The 20,692-nt window shown below is 32.7% G+C and overlaps 3 protein-coding genes across 3 annotated transcripts; all 3 read right to left on the bottom strand.

Annotated features, from left to right (window-relative positions):
* Window positions 1-344: 344 nt before the first annotated feature.
* Window positions 345-5,690, bottom strand: LOC134272376 (ADP-ribosylation factor 4). Its single transcript, XM_062754621.1, has 6 exons — window positions 5,416-5,690; window positions 4,515-4,595; window positions 4,198-4,307; window positions 3,550-3,621; window positions 2,037-2,162; window positions 345-1,840 (listed from the first exon to the last, which is right to left on the bottom strand). Exons 1-6 carry the CDS (start codon window positions 5,480-5,482, stop codon window positions 1,754-1,756), a joined length of 543 nt encoding a protein of 180 aa, XP_062610605.1. The 5' UTR covers window positions 5,483-5,690; the 3' UTR covers window positions 345-1,753.
* A 2,792-nt stretch (window positions 5,691-8,482) lies between these two features.
* On the bottom strand, window positions 8,483-10,138 carry LOC134272378 (leucine-rich repeat-containing G-protein coupled receptor 4-like). The gene is made up of 2 exons (XM_062754622.1): window positions 10,124-10,138; window positions 8,483-9,829 (listed from the first exon to the last, which is right to left on the bottom strand). The coding sequence occupies exons 1-2, from the start codon at window positions 10,136-10,138 to the stop codon at window positions 8,483-8,485; spliced, it is 1,362 nt and encodes a 453-aa protein (XP_062610606.1).
* A 4,761-nt stretch (window positions 10,139-14,899) lies between these two features.
* LOC134272375 (protein rolling stone-like) lies at window positions 14,900-20,318 on the bottom strand. Its single transcript, XM_062754620.1, has 4 exons — window positions 20,099-20,318; window positions 16,607-16,835; window positions 16,025-16,138; window positions 14,900-15,628 (listed from the first exon to the last, which is right to left on the bottom strand). Exons 1-4 carry the CDS (start codon window positions 20,195-20,197, stop codon window positions 15,168-15,170), a joined length of 903 nt encoding a protein of 300 aa, XP_062610604.1. The 5' UTR covers window positions 20,198-20,318; the 3' UTR covers window positions 14,900-15,167.
* Between the last annotated feature and the right edge of the window lie 374 nt (window positions 20,319-20,692).

The following is a 20,692-nucleotide window of genomic DNA, read 5'->3' as shown; positions in this document are numbered from 1 at the left end:
CCCCCTAATCTCAGCGAGATCAAAAGAAACTAAACAAATTGGTCTGGAGTCTCGACGGATCTTGCTGAGTTTACCATCCCCCTTCCAATCAGTTACACCCACTGTGTACTCCTTGTCATGTTCGCAAAACAAAAAATATCCAAAGACAATTCACTGTGTCTGCAATGTTTACCATTTTTTGAAGTGGTCAAATCAAAGATATGAGTTCACATATTGCAGCCATCCCCCTCCCTTGAAATTCATAAAAAAAATTATACCAAAAAAAAAATCCAATCTCCCTACTCAATACTTGTAAACTATCAGAATTTCAAAGGTTGAACATGTTGAAAGAAAAGCTACACAAGTTCATTTTTTATCACAATTTATTCATATAATTATTACAGAGAACATATATCCTCCATAATATCACACTCTCCCACACCATTGCCTGCTTAACAAGCAGATTTTGTTTCTATTTATGACCAAAGTGAAAAAATAAAGTTTGAATATGAAAATACAAACTTTTGCAATATAACAGATTCTGATATTTAGCTTAGATTTACATGGGTACATGTAAATAATAAAGGAGGAGAAAATGTCATTCAATGCAAAATTAACAAATTTTTGACACAATATAATCCTTTTTCCTACAGATTGCTAAAAAAAAAATTAATTTGTGCAAGAACAAAACCTTGTAAAGAAATACCAAAAAACTGCAAATACTGTAAATATATTAAATAATTTCCCATACACCATAAAAAGAGAGAATTAAACCAAACTGTATTTTAAAGTACGTAAATATGGTACTGAAAATGAAACATACATGTATTTTTTTTTAACGTTCTGTAAATCATTTTATCTTCGGTCCTGCAAATCAATGTATAACGGGATATGAATGGTGTAATAATGTTACACACAGTATTTCAAGTACCTACCTTGTTATGAACTTTTTTACACCACAGTATTTAAATTCTAAGAGCATGCCCATTCCTTAATGCATTTTAATAAAAACACTAAAAACAATACAAAGAGAAATATTAGGAAAACCAAGATGTACATCCAATACTGATTTTCATAAATTTTGCCCATTTGAACTGCATGTAGAACTGCTGATGTAGTATTTTTCCAGTAAATAAATGTAAGATTAAACTATGGTGCCACCAATTTCTTTTTCTTTTTTTTTTTTTTTTTTTTTGGAAAATGATTAATTTACACCATACTGTAAAAGCAAATATCTCATGGAATTGTAAATAGCTTAGGATATCCTCAAAAAGTGTACCATTCCTGATAAATGAAGTGTACAGACTAAAGAAGTATTGTACAGAAAAAAAGAAAAAAATACACCAAACTTCTTAAAAAATACAAACTGTATGTATCCTTTTTAATGTCATAATCTATATTAAGTATTTAAGGGAATCATTTGAACGTATTGGTCTCAAACACTGAATAGTAAAATCTGGAATGAAGAAAATCCTCAATACATAAAATCACAACTTGTATATATATTAAATACACCACTTATTCATATGAACAATGCACACATAATTTAATGATTAATTAATACATTGACATTTTTGATAACACTGACACAAGCATGTGCAGTCTCTCCTACAAGGAAAGCTGTTCTGTATTGAACAATTTCTTGTGAACACTTGTTTATCACTATAGGTCCAGTCGATATTTTGTTCTGATCTTTATGGCTTATGGCTGAATGTTTGAACAAATAAATGCAAATCCACAAAGAAATTCCTAGCCTCTTGTGCAAACAACTTTTTCATTGGCTGGAAAGCTCATTTGAGAGCCAATCAAGTCCTTCGTATAATCCTGTTCCTTGTGTGGCACATGTGCTTTGAATATACCACTGAAAAGAAAACAACATTAAAATGAAAAGTACCTTCATGTACAATTTAATGATTATATGTACTTGAGTAGCTAAAACTTGATCAATTTCTCTTATCAGATTTTCATAACATGAAATGATTACAATCTTGAAATAAAATTCTGTTTGATTTCTTTTCTCAGAGTTAATAATATGTGTAATAAACCCGAGTCCTTACTTTTCGTCCCCTTAGTTGACTGAGTCCGAGTTTCTCTGTGATTTCTGATGCTGCCATGGCATTGGGGAGATCCTGCTTGTTAGCGAATACTAATAATACAGCATCTCTTAACTCATCCTCCTCCAACTACAAGAAGTAGGAGATTGTACAGAAAAATTAAGGTGTGCAAAACTCTGTATTCCCATATGTAGAGGTACAGTAAAACTCAGTTATAATGAAGTCACTCGGACCTATAAAATTAATTCGCAATGTCCGTAATTCGCTATATCCTTTTAAGGCATTTGTTAAATCTATATATAACTGGGGCTCCAAGATAACTTAGCTATTTTCATGAATTCACAATATCAGTGTTTGTACTACCGAGTTTTACTGTAGTATGCTTATTGTGAAACAAATAGAATTAAAATCATGCTTTTTACTTCATTTTTACTGATAATCTTAAAGACTCTAAGCAAATTAATTATGATTTTAAGATATTAGATGCAAAATATGATACATGAAGCATCAAAAATTTTCTCAAATAATTTAATCATGTCTGTTGTCACCTTTCCTTCTACAGACTTTATTTCTAAAAACTTGCTTCTCAAATTTTTATTTTGCATATGCACAATGACATTCCAGGGTAATTTTTTTTTTTTTTTTAAATATGCCCATTTTTCTTGTACTGCTGTTACTGTTCTTAATAAAACAGTCATTATACATGTAATTCATTTTTCTATAAAGCTTAACAATACATTTATGAACACATTATGATCTCTTCAAAATTCTGAAGCAGTAATATATATATTCAATATTGAAATAGACACTTTTTTAGTGTATAAATCCATTTAACTTTTATTAGGATGCTGCTCCTATTTATTTAGCAAGTACATGTTAAATCTCAAAACTTCACAGATATCCCCACACTTTACACACCTATATCATTGAAGAAGATACAGCTTCTTGTTGCAGACTAATATTATCTTTCATGAAACATAAAAATTACTTCATCTTTGTATCAAATAACAGGGACTTGCTTCTTCAAATTTTTATGTTTGGAAATTTTACAATGACAAATTTGGCTATTTTTTAAAAAATACCCATTTTATTTTTAGGGAGATGTAATTTTGGTGATTTTAAAAAGCTTAATAAATACGCTATTAAAAATAAAGCGCAACTAATTTCTAGCGATATTCAATTTTAGTAATAAAACATTCATTAATGCCAAAATTAAATCCTCACTAAAAAATCTGCTTAAACAGTATAAAAAGCAAAAAAATCTTTTAAATAGATCTATTATAAAGAAAGACAACATCACTACCATCCTAGCCTGTTTCCTTTTCCTGTTCATCTGCACACTTGTACAATTATCAATTTGACAAATTTTACATTACTATCAGTATATCTACATGATTTAAGTATGTTTTAAGGTTACAGTGAAAACTCGAATCTCTGTCATGCTACTATGAATAGTTTTAATTATGTGTTTTTCATAACTTATTTTAAGAACTGTTGACCACGATGAAGAACTCACCATTTTACATAACTCTGCCTTAGCCTCATCCACTCTTTCTCTGTCATTGCTATCCACAACAAAGATGAGACCCTGAAAAGGTATAAAATATAATACACTGTTATAATTTGTTATCTCAAAGACTATCTTGAAAACAAGGAATATGTTAAACTGCTCTCACAGTTTCAGCCACAACCTTTTCCTCTTGTTTATCTTAGTTCTGTCAAATTTTATATGAAAAGACTTGTTATGTTTGACTGTTTAACTAATCACGTCACTGATCATTAAAAAGAAATTGCATGTTTGTATTGTTTAATATAAATACCCATACACCATGTACAGTGTACAATTAATGAACAGTCTTTAAACAGTGTCACTTCCTTTGTGAGATTGATTTATTAAATTGGCCTACTACAGTACAATAACTCATTTTAGCAAATATTATGATATTAGGAAGTCATTTATAAATAAAAGTAAGGGAGGGAAACCTGTGCATGCAAACAAAACACAGCTACAATGGATTTTTTTTCACTTTGCTTAGAAAACACATGAAATTACAAAAAAGCTAAGTTGAACTCAATAACACTAAATGGACAAACTATGTTTTTTAAGGGAGGGGGGGGGGACATGTATACCGTTGTTTATTTATCAGTTTAGAAAAAAACTCACATGCGTATTCTGGAAGTAGTGTCTCCAGAGTGGACGGATTTTGTCCTGACCGCCGACATCCCACACAGTAAAACTGATGTTCTTGTACTCTACCGTCTCCACATTAAAACCTTAAAGAAAAACGTAAGTGAAAATTCTTGTTAAGATGAAATAAGAATAGTCAAAGTATGAGGCATAAAATGATATGGTCTGTAACTTTTCATGTAAAGTGCCATGAAAAAATGTAAATGTTACTTAATATAAGTAAAAAAATTGATATACCATTTCACAAAACAAGTCTTCTTTTCATTACTTTCATCAACTAAAAAAAATCCTACCAATTGTGGGAATAGTTGTGACAATTTCTCCTAGTTTCAGCTTGTACAGGATGGTTGTTTTACCAGCAGCATCAAGTCCAACTACAAACATTAAAATATTATGGATACAGGATGCAACTATAAATAGTATGTAATGAAGTGTACCACAATGCATTTAATTGTTGTTCAATGTTTTGGCTATGTTCAACAAAATTAAAGACACAGCTTTTTAAAATCTTTGTGTATATATATAATAGAAAATTGCTAAATTGTCACAGGAAAGGAGTATATTGGTAGTATATGACTGAAACAAGAATCAAACCCATGATCCCTGCTTTACTAATACTAGTCAGGTGCTCTAGACTGAGCTATCCAGGATAACATCCGCAGTCCATATACTCCAAAGCACTACATTTCTCCTTTCCTTTCTTTTACTGTTTTTGTCTTTGAAGACACATAATCCAGATTATTTAGCCCCTGACAAAATTTTCTCTTTGAGTTTTGGGATGGCCAACAGCAACAAATGCAACAAGAAATGAGAAAATCATGGATGGACTGAATATCAAACCCAGGACTACTGCATAACTAACTGGGTACTCTAACTTATAAGCTATCCTCCATGCTCATATCCACAGTCCCATTTACCCCAAACCAATACACATTGAATCACAACAAACTCAACATGACATTAAAATTTGAAGTGAGTCACCCCAGTATAAAGAAATATGTTTTATAGACACCCTCTTTTCAAGATTGAAGTAGAGAATACTTATATATTAATGTATTAAACTAGCTATGTGCAAGACATCAGTGACAAATGCAGGACACACAATTGAAGCACAAAATATTAAAATCAGCATGGTATTATATTTATAAATCACAACGATTTTAATTTTTTAGACAAGTATTACTTCAATCTTACCCATGAGAATCCTCATTGCTTTCTTTCCAAACAGACGATTGAACAAACTGGAAATGGTGAGCCCCATTTTCGATGACTAGGGTTTAAAAGGATGATCGGTAGCAAAGTTATTGAATATTTTTGGATAGTATAGGTCTTGATATTAACCTTCACAACAAAAATATTTTCCACAACGACTCAGTGACAACCTAATACAAGAATTTTTGTCAATGCCACGTCAATTTCTCCAACCTAATTTTCTTTTGACAATGACGTATGCGAAGCGGAAGTGGTTCGACTTTTAGTATTAAAATTCATGGAACGAAAAAAGTATAAATGCGCTTCTCTACCCGAAATCAAGAAAAAAAGTTCTATTTGAATTCTTCCTATATATTCAAATTAAATGTATAAAAAAGAATCACAAATTCAGGAGATAACAAACAAATTATTTCGTTTTGATTGATGTCAGTTATTCCAAAACTATAAATGTCTGTTTTTGCCAATTTTTAGGTAAATTTATAATATAATATTCATAATTTAATTCAAATTATTAATTTTCAATGTATTATAATATATTAATTCCCTCGGCTGTCTCCGTAAATCTCCGACCACCCAGAGGCTGCTGGTCGGAGTTCACGGAAAAAAAGACATATATTCAAATTAAATGCCGAGCGTCTGGTTAACGAGACTATTCCAAAACGAAAATTATTTTTAGCATTTCGAGCCCGATTATTTTTTTTAAGAAATGCTTTCAAATCGGATTTTTTTATTGATTTGTTGATTAAGCTTGTAGGCATGTATCATTGAAGTTCTTTCTGTCGGTAGTAGTATAAATTCCATTATGTTTCATCAAATATCTCAAAAGATAATGATAACGGCATGTGAAAAGGGGGGAGGGGGGGGTAGAAAAAAAAAGAAAGCGTTTTTCACAAGCCATTTTGTTAAACACACAATTAAATTGCCCATGAAGTGGTGAGGTAACTAGTCTTTCAATAAACATTTTAATGATACAATGTTACATGGATGTTTGGCAGCCCCCCACCCCCACCCCACCCCCGGTCTGTTGATTTTTAGCACATTGCATTCATGATGATTTACTTATAACTAACACCCCAATCCACAAACATAACATTTTAGATAGATGCACTAGTACTAGTAATTAGAAAGTTTAAGGGTCAAGGGTCTAGGCAAACAATAAATATATTAATTAGCAGGTATATCATCGTCGGAAACCCACGGGTGATCTCGTTTTTACTTATCACAAGTACGAGATCACCCGTGGGTTTCCGACGATGCAGGTATATATAATTAGTGTACATTGTAGATCTATTAATAACATTTTTAAAACAGTTGAGTTTTTTTTTAACTTATTTTAATCAGCATACTAGTACAAATACATGTAAACCAACCAAGAAAGGTAGATCCCAATTTTCAAAGCCTATATAATGTCTATTTTTGCAAAAAAAGTGGGGGGGGGGGCTAAGCCCCACACCCTACCCTCTAGCCCCCGGGTTCCGACGCCTATGTCGGGTAATGCATAGAACAACAAGGGAGTCATGTAATGGTGGAAGTGTATCTTGTTATCACTCAACACAACGGTACAACAAATAATATCCAGCTGGGATTTCAAGCTGACATATCATGTTCCCTGCATTTTTGTGAGCATATATATATATATTTTTCTTCAAGAACATCAAATTAAATGCACAAGCATATAACGCAATAATCAAACTTTGAACTGGGGGGCACTTTTTCTCTACTGTGTGAAGTTATCGCCCTTATAAATTTAAATTACATGTACATTCATTTCTTTGCAAAAATATACAATTCTGAAAAATCCAATGTAAAGTACGAAGATCAAGAATAAACTTTTTATAATTTCTTTTAAAATGACGACGAGAATTTTCTCTTTAGTATAGAATAAGTATTTTTCCGTTATTTTTTTATTGTAAATAACTAAGAAACATTTATGTATTTTGTATACACAAAGTTTACTTCATAAGAATAAACAATATGTGAGTCAGACAAATAAAAAATAAAGAAAGAGAGTGCATGATTGTGGGGAGATAAGAGACATGGAAGCAGCGAGAGAGAAAGATGAGGGGATGGAGTGGAAGGAGGAGGGAGTGGAGAGAGGAAGAAGAAGAGAGAGGAGGGAGTGGAGGAAGAGGGAATGGAGAGAGGAGGATTAGGAGAGAGGAGGAAATGGAGGAAGAGGGAGTGGAGAGAGGGAGAGGAGGAAGAGGGAGTGTAGAGGAGTAGAGAGTGGAGAGAGGAGGAAGAGGGAGTGGAGAGAGATGGAAGAGGGAGTTAAGTAAGAAACATGTGAGGGGAGAGAGAAAAGATGGGAGGGAGAGAGAGGAGGACGACTGAGTGGGGAGAGAGAGATGGGAGAGAGAGACAGAGAGAGAGGGAGGGAATACTTTTTTCTTTGTCAGTTCTTTGCAAACATTTAGAGAGGGACCATCTCTGACTATGCAAGTGAGTTAATTCTAGATGTAGGCTTGTCTATGCTTAAGGAATCACTGTGCAGTTGGTATAGTATGCCAGGGCATCAACGATAGTGGGAAACAGCCCGTCATGCATAAATTATCCCATTTTTCCACTATCGTTGATGTCCCTTGCATACTATACTAACTAGACACTGATTCCTTATATTTCCATTTCATTGTGAAATAAAATTGAAGATTTAGATTTTAAAAATGTGGACTAATAGATTTGAATTACACAATAGTCCTCGCCCACTTACGTCAAACACAAGGACAGCCGCACGAGATTTACATGTATATTTGGCCTCTATAGCGTCAGAAACAAAGACAGACGCGCACGAGATTTACATGCGCATTAGGTTGTGAGGTGGATAAAGTATACAAATTGCAATTGGTTTAATAATGTGTCTGGAATTAGGAAGTGAAAGGTAGATGATTTACCAATGTTGGAAAATGGAGAAATCCTCCCAAACAGTGCGCCGTAAATTGCATATTTTTTCTATTACGGGATCTGTACATAGCATTATGGTCAAAGACTAATACTGAGTATATATAAAACCATAACGCTACAGTTCTGCAGCCAGTTTTTATCTGGTCTTTTAATTTGAACATTTTGGTACCTCTTTGTCAATATATGTCATCAAATTTGATTTTGAATTTACACAATCACCAAATATTTCTAGATTTTCAGGCTTAGTTTTCCAATGCTTGATCCATCCCAGTCCCTCACAGCTGCACTCCACAGGCGAGCCAGAGAGATCAATATCTTGAAGTGCTTTAATGTTCATGATGGCGGTAGGGATGGTAGTTAAATTCGTGTTGTCCATTCGAACATCTGCGAGTTGGTTAATGGTCATGAAAGCATCTTTGGATACCCGGGTTATTGGATTCCCAGACAGGTATAACGTAGTTAGCTTTGTCATGCCTCCAAAATCGGAGTCGTATATTTCTGTGATTTTGCTATTTGTAATCTGAAGCCGGACAATGCTTCTTAGAGAGGAAACACTAGATGGGACGATTGAAAGTTTCGTGTCGTTTAAAAAAAGGTACATGAAATTTGAGAATATATTTGGTGGAAAGACGTCATCACGTATGTACTCGATTGGTTCCGAGAAAACTGACAAAGCACCGAGCTTTGAGGATTTCATAAAGATATTCGGAATTGTTTCAAGGTTGTTGTCTTCAAAAGTTACATGCATTAAATTTGGCAGTCCACTTTTCGCACAGTTTGAAATGGCATTTGCAGAGAGGTTTTTGTTACCTTGAAAAAGCAAATCACCTAAAGAGTCTAGGCCGGCAAAAGATGGCAGAGTTGTCAAACTTGTATTATAAAAGCTCAGAAATGACATAGTCTTCTTATACATTTGGAAAGAAGTCTCGGGAATTGTAGAAAAAGTCACATCATAAAGGTCTATTGAAATTAAGTTTGGTAGGTATTTCATATTGTCGGGCCATTTCTGCATTGCATCAGATCCCAGACTTATAAATTGTAAAGAAGACGCCACCTTCTGCAGTACTCCATCCTTTAAATCGGCCATTGGATTTCCCTGTAAATTTATACCCATGAGTTTCTTCAGACTACCGACAGCCGTCGGTAATTCCTTCAATCTATTATAATGTAGATGAAGAACTATCAGACTATCCTCACTTCCGGCGAATGCGTCATCATCAATGCTGTCGATTTCATTACTGTCAAGAATCAACATCTGAAGCGTCACTCCAACAAAACTTCTGGAAGGAATATGTGTGATCTTATTTGCACCCAGATAAAAGGCCCACAAACCGTCAGCTTTCGTGACGTTAGGAACAGAAGTCAGGTTTTTGTCACGACAGTACACGATAGGATCCTCTCTGTCACACTCACATGGCGGGGGGAGGGGACAGGAACCAACAGACAGACCAACGGAGCCAGGAATACGAGCAAGAATTAAGACTGCACAATGGACCTAGTAAAAGGAAAACATTTCATGCGTTTGAGATCTTTGGCGCGTAGATTTGGTTTGGTCAAGAAGAAATACGAATGTTTGAAATTTCGATGCAGAAAGACATTGATCACGTCCTCTAGATTCACAGACTATCGATCAAAAGACCGTAAATATATACAGTAAATATGATGAATAGTCTATCAAGTGAAGAAATTTATTAATTTTATACTAAACTTGATTACAAGTATTTCAGGTAAGTAACTTATAAAAAGAATTGCCCTGTGTATACTTTATATATTATGATTACAAACTTACAAGAATTATCTTCATGTTGACCTTTTCAACGAATTTACCCTCTCTCCGGAAGATAAGATCAATTATATATGTACAAGGAGAGAAAACTGTAAATCGAAATATACGAGGGTTATCAATATTATAGTTCGCGGGAAAATGTTTAAATTTCTTAATTTGATCGCACTGGTAAATGTTATCAAAAGAATGCCCACTATTTAACGAACGTTACAGGTGTAAATACTTTGTACATGGTATACATATTTAAAAAAAAAAAAAAACCCATAACGTCCCAAATCTTTTCATGATAACGTCCAAAATATGGATTTTAAATTTTTATTACATGTTCATCGAAATACACGTAGGCTGCATTTCCTTAAATTTTACAATTATAGCCTTTTGATGAGGTCAATCCCTAGATATCCCTTAGAGAAAGCATATTGACCGAGTACGACGTGCGGGGTCGATATGCTTTCTCTAAGGTCTATATACCGGTATATATCTAAGGATTGTACCAAATCAAAAGGCTACCATTGTTTTATTATCTTTTTTATCAGTTAATAAGAAATGTCTTAAAAAATCCATTTTTTTAACACTTAGCACCTTCTCATATAAGGGATTGTTATGTTATTTGCCTTATGACGTTACAGTAATGAATATAGCAGCTGCAGTATCAGTTTTTAGAAACATATATAGTTTATTTAAAGACTTTTGTTCTGTTTCAGCACTATTGTTTCCTCACAGAAGAACGTTTCCAATTTTAGAAACAGCAGTTTTAGAAACGGTGCATAGGACAGACCAGTCCGATTTTGCGCCAGATATATAACAGCGTTATGGTAAGGGATACTGAGTATCCTTAAATAAGTATTTTCATCAAATAACAATCATTTTGATTTTCCACTTCTTGATGTGTTGCCAAAATTGAATACATGAATACTGTCAGAAAATCATATATGCAGAGTTTTCATTTCAAATCAATGAGCTATATATTCATATATTTGCAATATTCAATTTGTTGGAATAAATATTTATAATTTAGTCTCTGAAGTCCTTTTGACCATATTAAGAGCCATTCTCTGTAATGATTTGAAATTTTATATAGGAGCTGTGGCACGCATAGTCTCAGAATTTCTCCAAACTCTCTATGATAAAAGTCATTGATACCCTAAACTGAAATCAGGAAAAAATTGGTTGCTATGTTGTATAGTGACCATGGCAACATGTCTTAAAGTTCGAAAAATGGCATTTTTTAACATGTTTAGAGCCCCATAGTTAACATTGGCGGCAAAGCAAACAATTGGCAATGACTGTTTCAAATAGTTGAAGGTCAGATGTCTCAAATGCATGATAAACATGTTTGGTAAATCAACTATTACATACGTTACTATGGTAACAAAGTATTCAAAAGTAAAAAAAATATTCATTGAATTTTATAAAGTCATACACGTAAAAATAAAAAGCAATTATAGGATGAAGTGTTACCAAATAATAGAAAAAAAAGCCTTGAAACATATACCAAGAACAAAATATAAAATTTCATTTTGGTTGGCAATGGTTGCCAAGGTTTTTATACCACAGAGAGCCTTCAAAGTAACACTCTGTGTAATTAAATCTGATCCTATCTTTTAAAAAAAGCACATTTCCTCATAACTAATGATCAATTTTATAAGATGTCGGTGTGCTCCAAGTTTTCCCATTTGAAAAAATTCAGATAAGATTCCTTAAATAGAGCGTTGCTATGGAAATAAGCAGAAAATATATGCTTAAAAACCTGAAAAATATTTTCTTTCCTTGGATACGTACCCTTAAATGTAGATTCCCAAAACTTTTATGATTGATATTTATTAACAGCTAACTTGACTTTTAATTTTGACTATCATCCAATCTCTAAGTGGATGCAAGAAGTTGGTACACAGGGTTTAATATTGATATAAAGTTCACAAAATCGAACATTTTCCGTTCTTGGTAACCATAGCAACAGTGTTGTTTTATTCATCAAATTTTATCAATATATGATATTGAACTTCAGTTCTAACAGATAAGTACTATTCAAGCTGAGTCCTTTAATTTGTTTCTTGATTAAATGGCAATTTAATTCTTAATGCAGCGAAAAATAATTCACTTTTAAGCACTGGTACTTTGTTTCCATGGTTACACTGCAAAGTAGCAATTATACCCAATTTTTCTTATGGTTTTGGTGTTGCAAGGTCCTAAGGATGCATATTTGCCAGTCTTGAATTTTCATGTTTTTTCTCAAGACAGTAGGATTAACCCAATCTTAGTTACTGGTTTTGCATGGTTACACTGTGTTACCATGGCAACCATAAAAGTTATTTATAGAATAATATTGCTTATACTTATATACTTAAGGTCAAACATTTTCATTGTTTTTCTTAAGTCGTTGATTGAGTTTGAGCATATAACACCTACCATTAGTGAATACGGAGTGTTTTTCAGCATATTTCAGCATTTTAAATGTATTCCAAAAGTACCCTTGGTTACCATTTACTTAGAGATATAATCTAAACAGTTTCTTTACAGTATAAGTGACGTCAAGGTGTCATGTTTTTGTGAGAATGGTTTGTTTGCTTTTTCTAGTTTTTATTAAGCCACAGTCAAGATTTAAAGTGGCTTAAAATCTCGATTTTTTAAACTTTTCCGGCTGTTGCCATAGCAACCGAGACACATAGCAACAAAATTTTGTTTGATATTTGTTTCTGGTGTCAAGTACTAAGCATGGGTGAAGTTTCATCAAAACCGGTGACCATGCGTGGCAATGAAGTTTAAGTGGTTACAGGGAATGGTTATTAAATCCTATTCATTCAGAATTTTTATGACTGGAAGCTGTTCCGTTCGGATGGCCGAGGTCGCTTTTCCTGTCAATTTTTGAAACTTTTCTTGCAGTTTTTTCCTTAATTATTTATGCCTTCTTTATATCAAGCGATACTTAGATATCCCAAAATCACATTGCCATTTTATTTCCAAAATTGCATCAGGGCATGAATTGTTTTATTTTAAAAGATTCATTTAAACCTTGTCTTTGCTACCCTGACTTTTCATAACAAATATTTTGGTACATAATAAGTATATCTAGGATAAATTTATTTTGTCAAAAAACGTTGTTGTCGGAATGACCACGTGTACGAAATTATTGACAACCCTCGTATACATTGAAGAATATATAATAGATCATCTTTTTATAAAAGAAAATATGAGTGAAATTTTAGACGATATTTACAGAATCCTTTACAAGCTGTTGAAGTTGCAATTGCAGGCGTATGATTCTCTACCTCTTTGTTAACTCGAGAATAAAATTTGCTTTTATATAAAAAAAAAAAAGTGAATCTAAAATGGAAAAAAAATCCGGATACATTGCATTAAAATTTGACCAGGGATATAAATCTTAAAAGAAATAACGGTCTCAATGATAGTTCTATTTTTTAGAGGGTCAGTGAAAATTATAATAATTCCTTTTAAAAAATCTGTAGATTTTCATCCATTTCTATTCTCTGTACATGTATTGATCTAACAAATACGCGTTCACATATATAATCAAAGTACTCAGAAGTACAGAGAGCCGGGCTCATTTACAGAGTAGAATGGATTTTTTTTACATGAATCACGTTTATATTCTGATGAAAAAATATTTAAAACTATCAATATAAATGATAAGACACTGACAGTGAGTTTTTAAATCCTAATACCACGGTCCGATTTTGTCAGAATCAGAATTAATCTGGTACCGCAGCTGAATGTAAACAAACAGGCCAGTCTGGTTCCCTCTCCTGCTTTACCTCGTATGTGTAACACTGATTATCAAAAATCCTTACGCTAATGAACTATGTTCTTTGACTTATGATGTTTTCAAAGTCATTACTACTAATGTTTATTTTATATAGATAAAACTTCGTTTTATTTTTGTTCCTTTATTTAGCATTTGTATTATCTCAAAAGCGGTTGAGAGTAAGAACTATATTTTTGCACGTAACTTTGAAATGGCGACTATGGGGTTAACATCCTGCCTTGAACAGGATCACATAAGCCGGCAATTGCTCTTTGAGCAATAAGCCCGGCTAAAAATAGAATTTTTACCACTCGAGATCACCACGTGTTTCGCTAAAGCGTTTTGGGAAGTGAAATTAAACTTTCAATTGCAGTAACGGAATTGATCAAATGACATCCAGTTAATTATATTATAATTGTCCTTTTTTCAAAATTAAGTTTTACGGAAGTAGATTTTTTCAATGGTTTGATTAAAAGGACCTCTTTTCTAAATTTCAAAACCAATATATCAGGATATCAATAATAAAATGATGGCGATAGAAGCTTGCAGAGATGCAAATATTTCAACATTATGAAGAAAATCCATACAACACTTGTATTGAGGGGTAATCCAACCAGCTAGATTACAATCGGTGCTTCCTCTTTTCAATAGTTCTGAATACACGCGTTTTACAATATCATGAACGGAATACAAGTAACACTTTAAAGTGCAAATCAAACGTTTACAACATCAGAAACAAAACACTGGCCTTGTCTAAATGATCTAAATCTATTAATTATAAAAATTATTCTGCAATATTACGCTATGCTTTCCTGGCTATGATTTAGGCACATATAACCGTACTTCTCTCAAACGGAAATATCCACTACTGAACTCGACAAATTAGTTATATATGTACATGATATTCCCCTGTACTTGTATAACAAGGGATAGATCAATTCATTTGTGAAAATTGTGATCGTGATGAATTATTTTATTGAACAAGTGAATCTCCAGTTGAGAGATGAATACATAAAACAATAAAACAAAAACAAGATAAACATGACATAAAGCTATGAATTTTGAAATCCGTAATTTTCCAGAGGGTCAATTTTCGATGCAGTCGTGGTATAAGGAGACCCACTGTAGATGCCCTCCACAAATACTACATCTTTAAAAACAAAATGAAATATCAGTAAACCAATTTGAAAGTTTTCCCCTCTAAGCACGAGAATTGAACCCCATGAAAATATGTGAATTTATAGTACGTGTAAAAAAATGAAAACTTTAAACAATCCTTTAACATTACACGTTTTCGAGATTGTTGTTTTCTACATCATCTTTGGGAACAGGTAATAACTGAGCCGTTGAAGCCTCTCCAGTCCTTTCAGAATCATCACTCTGGTTATTTGTAGTATCACCATTCTGAGACAAATGGTCATGTGAATTTGCAAGTCTTTGTTTAAAGTATAATTTTAACCTGTATAATCCGAACAGCAAAGCATACGCAATCGGTATGCAGATAAATAGATATAAAACAACCCACATAATGGCATTCCCTGGCTTATTCCAGTCTAATATTGGATATACTTTGGTTCCCGTGACAGCAAAGTAGATGGCGGTGAATATCATGTAACACAGGCTGAACAGCATTGACATGTAAACATGTTGCAGCTTTATTGGCTTTTTAGATACGATGATAATAATTATTGTATAAAGAAAGTTTATTCCATGTTTGTTGATAGTACTGCCTTTGAATGATCCAGCTGAGAAAAAAAAAGAGACTGATAAGTACCAAACTAAGATGATTGTTACCAAGAAGTATTCTTAAAGTCAAATGTTTGTATGCATAATTTTACATAATTATGTAACTTTCTGTGGAAAGAGGAAATGACTAGGATTCAATCCAGTTACATTTTAGGAAGAAAAAAGTATTTTAAAAAATTATTATGAAATATTTGAAAAAAGTTTGAAACCCTTATTAATATTTTAGAGTTAAAAAGTTTTTTATAAACCATTGGTTTTCCAAAAATAAATCAAATCTTACAGCATATAATTTAAATTAGTATATATATTTAACAAAATTAAGCCTTAAATATCAACTTCAAAAGTAAGTTCATTTTGAGAGAAATGCCATAATTAAAACGATATTAGTACGATACCTTTGGAAAGAAGTGCCCAGTATGTTATGGTTACCATGACAGCAGTAACGTTAGAAATATTGTACAACACCCATGACAGTTTATGATACCACCGCATGGAATCTGACTCAGCATCTGAAAAATTTAACGTCAATGACATAATTTGTTGCGATTAGAGTCAAATATTTTGATCTTAAAAGTGTTTCCATTATAATCTGGAATAAAGTTATGCCTAACGGTAACTATGAAATACGTAGATTTAATAATTTAATATATCAAATTTTTAAGTTACACTTTTTGGAACAAATTTTAAAGCCTTATGTAGTTTTAAAGTGATTGTAGATGTATTGGCATATACAGTGTAGCATATTATTTAGTTTCAAAGTGAACAAGCATACATTTTACTTTTTAAAATGCTATAATCAGTCTTATAATTATCATGAATATGTGCATCGAACATATAAAAATATCTCATTTTAAAATGATTATACTCAGCATAGATTAACATGATTAATGCTATCTTTCCATTTATGTGAAACTACTAGTAATCGCAGATGCTAAAAATACTTTGAAAGTTTGTAGTAATTGTAGTTGATGAAATACCTTCTGGTGAAATTCGATGCCTGAGACAGTATGTATATGAAGCTATGAAGAAATCAATCAGCGTGAAAGCTGTCAAGACAGTGTATCCAACATTGCTGAGTTGTCTGAACCAGTCAAGTGTGACGTAGTGGGATTTTAGGGACCACCAATATCCCTCCAGACACACCCAGACAAAGTGGTACAGGGCCCACGCTCCGGCCCATGGTAAATATAGGATCGGGGGCCCAAACTGAAAAACAAAAAAATATATGTAAACTGCTCAGTGAAAAAAATTCAATAATTCATAATTTAAATATAAAATTAAAATAAATTGCTTTGTGTAGCGATGCAAGGATAACAGTTATGACACTGTAGAAAATGAAACTGCAATGTGTGCAAACGTTATCCTTCAATCAACAAACAAAGAAAAGCGTTTTATTGTTTAAATTCATATCTACATGATTAATGAATATAATAAGACATGAAGAAGTATCCAGTGGAATATAAATACTTGTTTTTACATTCACGTAAAAATGTCATAATTTCTTTGTTCTTTCTTTTAAAAATCACGTGACACAGGGGTGGACATTTTTTTCTTCCAAAGAATTAGGAATTTTATTGTGTTTCCACTCCTAGAAGAATGATTTTTTTTTGGATTGAGATGTTGTATCTGTTTGACTGTGTAAGTAATACTTGTTCTTATGAATTTTAGGGCTCCTTCACCCTAGAAACCATTAAAGAAAGAGAAACAAAGACGGAAATCTGTGCAGGTTTAAGATGGCGGCCAATCAATTTATACAGCACAGTAATGCCGATTTAGAGAATCAGCAAATGCATCACATCCAGCACATAGGTAATGTTTCCTGTATGCCTTAAATCACAGCCCATGCAGTCAATTCCTATGCAGGTTGCAATGCAAAGTACATCACAAATTTAGTCACAATTTCAGAATTTCCAATAGACCCCCCCAAGCTTCCCCACAGTGGGTTCAAGAACTTTTAACTCAGTTAGATATTATGAGCCAAAAAAAAAAAAAAACTTGAAAAGTTAGAGTTGACTGAAATTTCCTGTCAAGTTTGAAAAATGATATAAAAGCCTATAAAACCTCGTGTACTGGAGGTAGAAAAAAAGCCAAGAATTTAATTCAAAATCACTCGACACTAAGGATAAGAGCACCTCCAAAGCACTCAATGAACTTTCTGAGTTGAAAACGGCATTAGAAAATTCCATGAAGCAAAATATTAGACTCACAAATAATGTCTTTGACCTATAATGCAGATCAATTCAAGAAAATCTGCTATTCTACTAAGGAATAGGTGAGGCACAAGCAGGGGAGCAAAAAAGTTGTGAAATCATTGTTAAAGACAATATGTTATACCAATTTAGAACTAGTGGATGACAATCAAATAGAAAGGGCACACATAATTGGCAGGAAAAGAAACGAAAAACCACGCCCTATTGTAGCAAAACTAGATTTCCCCAGCGGGAACTCATCTTGAAAAAAGCCTACGAACTTAAAGACACAGACCTCTCTCAACCAAAAGAAATACAAGAACGGAGAAAGGGCATGTACCTGCTGATCTATAAGAAGGCCAAGGAGGATCAAAGGAGGGCCTCCCTACTTAATGACAAACTGTATATCGATGGAAAGTTATATATTGAAGTTGGATCTGAAAAACATCAGGATCCTACTCAGAAGAGGTGGCAGGGGGAAGTACATGTAGAGTTGTCAGAAGAGCCAAGATGCATTATGAATAATAGAATGGAATTTACACGGAAGTCTTGACCATAAATTGTAAATCATCCACTTCTGTACTGTATATAATTGAATATACTGATTAGCTGTAAAGCTTAAAGTAACAGTAAAGAAGTAAAACCTGATTTGGATGTCCTATGTATATAATTTTTTAAAATCAATTCTGGAAACATACTCCTTGTGTTTTTCTTGATATTTTCACTGGATGTTTCATGATCGACAATACATACTGCGAAATCTTAAATTTTTGCGGGGGTTTAATTTTCATGGTTTTCAGGGTATGGGGAGATCCAGTAACTTTTGTCCACTATGAAACGCAGTTTTTCACATATTGTACTACTCCACAATTCTTCAACCACGAAAACAAATAACACTACAATAATACAAATATATTTTCCTCAAACCACGAAAATTCGACCTTTTAATAATATTTTACAGTTTTACAGTATATCAAAATCTGAGGAAAACTGGTCTATTTGAGATACTATTCATTATTTGGAAATTTTGGCTTGAAGAATCCAATTAATAAATAGATAAATAAAAATGTAAAATATATTAACCCTCGCTAGGTTGTGCTCACTATCTGCAACCCTTAAAAACCGCGATATACAGATGACATTGTATTTTTAAGTTCAAGTAATCAAACAAATCTAACAGTATGGTTGTCAGTTGGATTTTCAAATAAATATTGATATACAGTTGGTATATCCAGGATAAGTAGGACCATTCAGTTCGACAAGTAAAGTAACTGACCACATACTTTATGTAAAACTCTCTTTTATATTTTTGGGAGAGGAAAATATGATAGAATAAAAATAAAATATTTAATCATTTGTCATTATATCCTTAATATTTATATCATACAATGATATATTAATGTTACATATTCTTACATATATCATTAAAGTCATGTCAAAGTTCAAAATTCTCCAGTAGAGGGCACTGCATTAAGTGGCCACCTTCGGACTCTTGAGATTAATGACTTAACAGTCCCCACTAAACACGGAGGGACTTCCGGGATAGAGAGTATCGATTCCGATGACCAACTGAAACAGGAAACTACTTAACTAATACTTGTATACAATATGTACACGGGCAAGGTGATATCAGTTACATGTCTAAGTAGTTATAATGGAACAGGGACCTCGAAAAGTATTTAGTGTTTTCTAATATGAACAACACGAGACTTGATGGAAGTGAAATTGATATTCTAATTGAAAAAAATCCAGATGGGTCTCAGATAAAACACTGATATGAGGCAATCTGTTCACGATTGTTAATTGTTTGAAGTTTAGATTTTATTTGTTCAGGGTAATTAGTTTAGATACGATAAGATGTATTGTATTCAATGATTTAATTATCAGAAAACTGAAACTGCTTATTGACATTAATTGCTACAAGTTAGGTTTACAAAAAGTGTTAAATAAATATTTGAAATATCTAAAATGAACGTAATATATATCAATGATTTTTTTCAGATTCTGATTTAATTGTTTAGTCTTTCAGTTTTATAACACTTCATGAGTGCAAAAAAAGTACAATTCTATAACTTTATAACTTAATAATTCATAGAAATACATATTCTAGCTATTTTTATCATATACAAGGAAATTAAGAAAAAATATCAACCCATCGTTAAAACATGACATTTAGAAATATTGAAATACAATTAATTAACGATAAATATTAGCATTTCCTTGTGCAGCGTATAATTAAAGTTTTATCAGAAGATTCTGAAATTTTAGAAAAACTCACACCTCTAGTCGAACAAAATCGTCTGGCTGCTGATGCTGAAGTCCAAATTCTTTGAGCCTTAGCTGCTGTCGGCAAGTCATTCTAGCATTTTTGTCTGTCATGTCATCTCTTGCTTTCAATGTATTATAATCGCCTGTTTTCCGGGAAGAACACTGATTTTACATCCCCCTTTATCCATTGGTGGATGACACATCATCAACAACATCATGCTGCGAAAAGTAAGTAATTCAAGCTATAAATAGCTAGTCAAGCAGATGGACAGTATTCACAATAGGTTTTAAATATTTGGACATCAGAATTCAAATTTAATTTTTTTTTTTCGATGAGCATTAAAAACCTTTGCATATTTACATGAAGTTTCAAATACATGCACCTCACTTTGTATCTTCATTTAAATATAAAATTAAGTTACATTACTACTTTTAAAACTCAAGCAATTTTTTTATCTTATCTCAGATCTCAGATCTCAAATCTTTCAATGGTTTCAAGGAAATGTACTTTTTTCCCTGATATGCTTCCTTCCTGTCGATACCAAATTACAAATATATCAGAAAGCCATAAAATGAAATCAGTTGTTACATAAATTTCACATGTAG

This window comes from Saccostrea cucullata, unplaced genomic scaffold, assembly GCF_032062105.1.
Source record: "Saccostrea cucullata isolate Sc308-1 unplaced genomic scaffold, CSIRO_AGI_Scuc_v1 ctg8592, whole genome shotgun sequence".
Taxonomy (NCBI): domain Eukaryota; kingdom Metazoa; phylum Mollusca; class Bivalvia; order Ostreida; family Ostreidae; genus Saccostrea; species Saccostrea cuccullata.
Note: the sequence above shows the minus strand (reverse complement) of the source record. Positions and strands in the feature narration are given on the sequence as shown.

Coding starts and splice junctions, on each gene's coding strand:
- LOC134272376 (XM_062754621.1), bottom strand. CDS start 5,482: ATGGGGCTCACCATTTCCAGTTTGTTCAATCGTCTGTTTGGAAAGAAA. Junction 2,163..3,549: donor AGGCAGAGTTATGTAAAATG/GTGAGTTCTTCA, acceptor TACTTCTTGTAG/TTGGAGGAGGATGAGTTAAG. Junction 1,841..2,036: donor GTCAACTAAGGGGACGAAAA/GTAAGGACTCGG, acceptor TTTTCTTTTCAG/TGGTATATTCAAAGCACATG.
- LOC134272375 (XM_062754620.1), bottom strand. CDS start 20,197: ATGACAGACAAAAATGCTAGAATGACTTGCCGACAGCAGCTAAGGCTC. Junction 16,836..20,098: donor ACGATTTTGTTCGACTAGAG/GTGTGAGTTTTT, acceptor TTTGTTTTTCAG/TTTGGGCCCCCGATCCTATA. Junction 16,139..16,606: donor GCATCGAATTTCACCAGAAG/GTATTTCATCAA, acceptor TAAATTTTTCAG/ATGCTGAGTCAGATTCCATG.